Below are 6,176 nucleotides of genomic sequence, written 5' to 3' on the forward strand. Positions count from 1 at the left end.
TGCTGCAAGTCCACCCAACTTATTCTGGATGCTCCTGATGCTGAAGTGGACACCCTTCAAACCAGCTTCCTGTCTGCCAACCTGAGACCTTGAAACCTTATTCATGATCTCACTACTCTCAAGCTCCTGTATACTGCAGCTACAATTCAGGTTCCCATTCCCCCTGATGAATTAATTTAAACCCTCCAGAAGAGCATTAGCAAATTTACCCCTCCCCTCACCCCCTCCCCCTCAGGGTCTTGGTACCCCTCTGGTTCAGGTGTAGATCATCCTGTTTGTAGAGGTCCCTGGGCCTATTCCTAACTCTGATGATCATGTGTAAGTCACATTGTAAATGGAAATAGTGTACATGAAGGAGATAGTGCATACCTTTAGTTCTGAAATGGAAGAAGCCCAGCTAACAATCCCAGTTTATTTGCAATTTGTATATGAATACCACCATATAATGACCACCATAGTTGCTGTAACATAATGACAGAGTATTTCCCCTATTGTCACTTAGTGTAAGTTTTTGAGACTGTTTCGCGTTGCCCCCCCCCCCCCCCCAGCAGGTAGTTTTAAACATTTCCATCAATGAACAGGCAAAAATGAAGTGTGTGTGTAAATCATGAACAGTACACGGTGCAGCATTGATGAAAGGAAATGTTTATTGTGTCTCACGAAGAAGTTCGGTTGAAGCAGTTTAACAATTATAATCAATCTTGAAAAGCGCGGGCTACAGAAACATGGAGAGTGTTTCTAAAGAGTAAGCTTTCATTGGCAAGCAGTTTGGGCACACGGGGGTTTGGATGTTAAGACGGAGGCTGCTTTCTACCGAAAAGTCTTGGCTCCATTTTCAACGGTACTTAGAGGACAGATACTCGCTCACGGCCTTAAGGAATTTGTCCACAGCGAGTTGAACTGCAGGGGTGAAAGATTGCAGGTGATTGGCCAAAGTCACTTGGATACATCTGGAGAAAGCCTGGAAGCAGAAGAAATATACATTTGAAAACCGATCTGCAAACAGCATTCCGTCAACATGAAACAACAAAAATCAGAGGAATCCGGAGGAACTCAGTCGGTGTGAACCCGGCCAATGTTGAATTAATGTGTTTGGCCAGCCCTTAGGGACAGGGGAGATGTGAACTCATTCCCCTGATCCTGATGATGTGCACAGCCTCGCCATTCCATTATGGGAAACTCAGTTCCGTGCACAGCTGGCTTTTCATTTTCCGTCCTTTCAAATGAATGTCGGGTCCCTGTGCCGAGCATCTCAGTGCAGGGGACAACAGCAAGATTCCCGCAGAGATACCTACCGGGAAGTTTAGAGGATCCACCAAAAGATCGCTCCCATGCTTTGTAGCAAGTTCGTCGAGACTGCCCTTCAGATCGTTCAAGTTTCTTGCCGCGATGGCCACAGCTGTAATGACTCTCTTCCCATGTTCTTGGAGACTTTCCAGGTTATTCTCGTCGTAGGAAAAGTAAGCCTTGCTTCCTGGATTAGTGATAAACAGCCTACCGGAACAAAGAATAAAATCAACAGGGCCTGTTTCCACACTGTAAGTCTAATCTAATCTAATCTCTTTGAAAACCACCGATCCCCGACCTAACCTCAATATTCCCGATGTCGGAAGTTACCCGTGGAACACAAAAGTAACTAGGAAATCCTGAGGAGCGAACATGTGAGAACACTGGAATTCAGACTGTCATTTGTTTGAGATCATGTGGAAAATGCCGTTTGCTCATTGCGCCGCGTTTACATTCACGAAGCGACGGCAGATGCTGCAATGTTGGAACGAAAACAGGAATTGTTGGAGAAACTCAGTCGGTCTGACATGTGTGGACAGAAAACAGAGTTGATATTTCGGGTCCAGTTGGGTTCTTCAGATAAAGAGTCACTGGACCCGAAATGTAGACTGTTTCTCTCTGTACAGATGCTACCAGAGCTGCTGAGTTTCTCCAGCAACGTTTGCTTCTGCCTTCAAATTCATCATCACAGATTCACTTTATCAAACTACTTTGGACAGAATGTAGCTGGGATTAAATTACCTGGCCAAAGATTCCCCACCATATTTTGCCGCGTTGTCTTGGAGATGCGTGGCGAGATTCGTTATGATATCCTTTTGATTGTCAGTGAACTCTTCAAAAGACATGGCGGCTGCTGCTCTCGTCACTCTTCGAGTCTCCTCAACAGTTTCGAGCTGTCTGCTGACAGATTTTGTCTCTTTTTATTGATATTTTTTCATGGCCCGCCCTCCTGTCTCCCTTTGTCTGATTGGTTACTGGTCTTTGTAGCAATTCTGTTTATTGCAGTTGCAATGATAAGCGACACCATCAAGTGAAAAACCAATCGTCTGTTTTATTTGCATCTGTGAGCAAGGATAACCCGTGTTTGAGAAATGACGCCAAACTAAACCTTCTGGACATTTCATTTCTAACTGGCTTTAAATGGTTGAGTTAATAATGGGACTGAAATAGACTACCAGCTCTTACTGCAAAAGAGAACATATCGGTTTTTTACTCAATGTCCAAGTATTTTAATATTCTTCACCCCATGTATTATTCCTGGGCCAATCTTTTAGTGGTGTTTTCAGTATTAATGACTACACTTATCAGAAACACAATTGCATGGTGAAAATATCACCAATTATTTCAAACAAAATGGAGTAATAGAGACTGACTGATCAGTGAACAGCCTTGGGCACATTGCTGTTCAGAAGAAACCTCCCAACGATCCTAATTACAATTCCGGTCTCCCTCCTATTGGAAAGATGTTGTGAAACTTGAAAGGGTTCAGACCAGATTTACAAGGATGTTGCCAGGATTGAAGGGTTTGAACTATAGGGAGAGGCTGAATAGGTTGGGACTGTTTTCCCTGGAACATCAGGAGCTGAGGTGACCTTATAGAGGTTTATAAAATCATGAGGGGCATGGATAGGTTAAATAGGCAAAGTCTGTTCCCTGGGGTGGTAGAATCCAGAACTAGAGGGCGTATGTTTAGAGGAGAGGGAAAAGATACAAAAGAGACCTAAGGGGCAACTTTTTCATGCAGAGGTGGTATGTGTATGGAATGAGCTGCCAGAGGCTGTGTTGGAGGCTGGTACAATTGCAATATTTAAGAGGCATTTGGATGGGTATATGAATAGGAAGGGTTTGGAAGTATATGGACCGGGTGTTGGCGGGTGGAACTAGATTGTGTTGGGATATCTGGTTGGTATTGATGAGTTAGACCGAAGGGTCTGTTTCCGTGCTGTATATCCCTATGACTCCATGACGTGACCCATACCCTTGTATGCCTTGAAGTCACAAGTGCACACCCAAATGCATCTTAAAGGCACTGAGGGCTTCTGGCTCTCCCATCCTTACAGATAATCAGTTCCAGATTCCCATCACTCTCTGGGTGAGAAAGCTTTTCCTTATATCTCCACTAAACCTCCAGCCCCTTACCTTAAATCAATGCCACCACTCATTGATCCTCCATCAAGGTATCTCTGCCCCTCATAGTTTTATGTTTCTCAAATCAAGTCCCCTCTTTATTTCCCATTCTATAAGGAAAGCACCACAGTCTGTCAAGTCTCTCTTCATAACTGAAACTTCTCCAGCCCAGGCAACATCCCAGTAAATCTCCTCTGCACCCTCTCCCCTCTAAAATGACCTCCAGAAATGCACACAATGCCTAACCAAGATTTTATACAATTCCGGCTTCACATCCCTGAACTTAAACTCTATGCCGTGGCTAATAAAGAGTATATCTTACATCTTCTTAACCACTTTATCCACCTGTCCTATGCCTAACAAACCAGTGTACATTCACACAGGGTCCCTATGATCTTTCATGCTTCCCAAGGTCCTACTGTTCGTCATGTATTCCCTCGTATTATTTGCCCATTACCTTACATTTATCCAGATTGGATTCCATTTGCCACTCGTCAGCCCATCTGACTAACCCATTTATATTCTCCTGCAGTTTAAGGCTATTCTAGCACCAAACCCCGAAGTGAACAGCAAGGGACTAACACTGGCCTCTACAGAACCCCACTGGACACAGACTTGTATTCACTTAACCAATTGTTGGTCTAATTTTCCAAATTTCCTTTGATCCTGTTATCTTTGTTATCAGTCTCCCATGCAGAACCTTATCAAAAGCCTTGCTGCAATTTAAGTAGACTACATCAAAAGTATTGCCTTCATCTACACACCCAGTCACCTCTTTGAAAAAAGTCAATCTGGTTGGTCAGATGTGATCTCCCCTGACAAAAATATACTGAATGTTCTTGATTAATTCCTGCCTCTCCAAATGCTGAGTGATTCTGTCTCTCAGAATTGTTTCCAGTGGTTAAATTGACTGGCCTGTAGTTTACTAGCTTACCCCTTGTTGCCTTCTTGAATATCCAAATTAGCTCTACTCCAATCTTTTGGCACCTCTCCTATGGCCAGTGAAATTGAAAATTTTTGCAAGCTTCCCAATTATTTCCTCTTTTGCCTCACTCAGCAACCAAGGATGCATTTCATCTGGCCCTGGATCTATTTTAAGTCTGCCAGATTATTCCGAATCCCGTCTGTCTATGATAATTTCTTTAATTGTTTCACCAACCTTCTACCTGATTTTTATACGCATAGTGTCCCCTTCTCTCCTGAACACTGATGCAAAGATGTTTAAACCTAACTGTATCCTCTGGCTTCACGCACAAATTACCACTAAGGTCCTTAATGGGACCTACTCTTTTCCTTGTTATCTTTTTACCCTTAATGCACCTGAAATACAACTTAGCTGCCAGTATCATTTCATTTCCTCATTTAGCTCTCTTAATCTCCTAAATTCTCTCTTTCACATTCCATACTCCTTCAGGGCTTCTACTGTTTTGAGTCCTGGGTATCTGTTAAGAGCCTTCTTTTTCTCCTCATCCAACACTGTATACCTCATGATATCCAGGGTTCACAGAATTTGATGGTCCCACCCTTTTTCTTTATTGGAACATGTTGGTCCTTCCCGAATGTTGTCTCACTGTTCTAAGACAGAGTCACCTGAAAGGATCTGCTCCTGGTCCACTCTGGTCTAAGCATGTTTGATCTAATTAAAATCAGTCTTTCTTCAGTTTAGAACTTTGATTTTAGGTCCATTATTGCCTTTTCCGTAACAGCCTTGAATCTAACTGAGTTATGATTGCTGTTTGTAAATTGCTCCCTACTGAAACTTTCAACACTTGCTAGCTTCACTATCTAAAGGTAAGCACAAGAGAGCTTCCCTGCAATGATGATGGTCCCATTGCAGTTCAGGTGCAAGCCTTGGACATTCCTCCCCCACTCCAAAAACTTCCCTCGAAATCTAAAGCTGTCCCCACTGCACCATCTTTCCAGCCACGCATTCATCTGGATTGTCCTCTCATTTTTGTACTCACTCTCATGTGGCATCAGAAGTAATCCAGAAATTACTACCATTTGGATCTTGATCTTGAATCTAATTCCAAGGTCCCTAAATTCTGCTTTTAGGATCCCAACTCTTTTTCCACCTGTATCAGAGGTACAAATGTGTGTCACAATCTGTCATTTTGCCCTCCCCCTTCATAATGCCAGCAGCTACTCAGTGACATCCCTGACCCTAGCACTAGAAGTCAGTTTTGCAGGCATTAAAATGATTGTCTGCTCTCCTTATGAGTGAATTCATATCACTGCTCTGCTGTTCTTCTTCCTACTTAAATGTGCAGCAGATCTACCTATAGTGACATGAAATTGGCTCTGTGATCAGGTGGCCAGCAGGAGAACGGACATTAAAATTATTTAAGAGCTGTAATCAAGCATGCTGGGAATTTTGGTCAAGCTAGTTTTGTTCTGACCTATAGTTTCATGTGTTGACCAATAAGGCAAGTGTCATGGTGGTTTCTAAACATCCTTGCACCACTATTACTTTATATGGATTACAGATTATCACTGTTTATGATTTGGTGTAAATATTTGGGAGTTGTTTACTAGTAAAATCAATTGTCTAGGATTGAACAATGCCATTCCTTGATTGGGTGCCAAGGATCTTTCTGGAAAAGAGCACATTTTACAGGCGAAATAAGTTTTCTCAGAAGAAGCCTCCAGACCACATTGGAAAAACTCATGCCCTGAAGTAATTTTTCAGACAACAAAGAACCATGAGGTGATATCTATATGACAAACACAGCTGATCACTTCACACAAATCAGGGTAATATT

The 6,176-nt window shown here is 42.7% G+C and overlaps 1 protein-coding gene across 1 annotated transcript; it reads right to left on the reverse strand.

The window, feature by feature from the left end:
- Nucleotides 1-629: 629 nt before the first annotated feature.
- LOC132825530 (hemoglobin subunit alpha-like) lies at nucleotides 630-2,193 on the reverse strand. Its single transcript, XM_060840890.1, has 3 exons — nucleotides 2,029-2,193; nucleotides 1,296-1,494; nucleotides 630-961 (listed from the first exon to the last, which is right to left on the reverse strand). Exons 1-3 carry the CDS (start codon nucleotides 2,130-2,132, stop codon nucleotides 836-838), a joined length of 429 nt encoding a protein of 142 aa, XP_060696873.1. The 5' UTR covers nucleotides 2,133-2,193; the 3' UTR covers nucleotides 630-835.
- Between the last annotated feature and the right edge of the window lie 3,983 nt (nucleotides 2,194-6,176).

This window comes from Hemiscyllium ocellatum, chromosome 20, assembly GCF_020745735.1.
Source record: "Hemiscyllium ocellatum isolate sHemOce1 chromosome 20, sHemOce1.pat.X.cur, whole genome shotgun sequence".
In the NCBI taxonomy this organism is placed as follows: Eukaryota; Metazoa; Chordata; class Chondrichthyes; order Orectolobiformes; family Hemiscylliidae; genus Hemiscyllium; species Hemiscyllium ocellatum.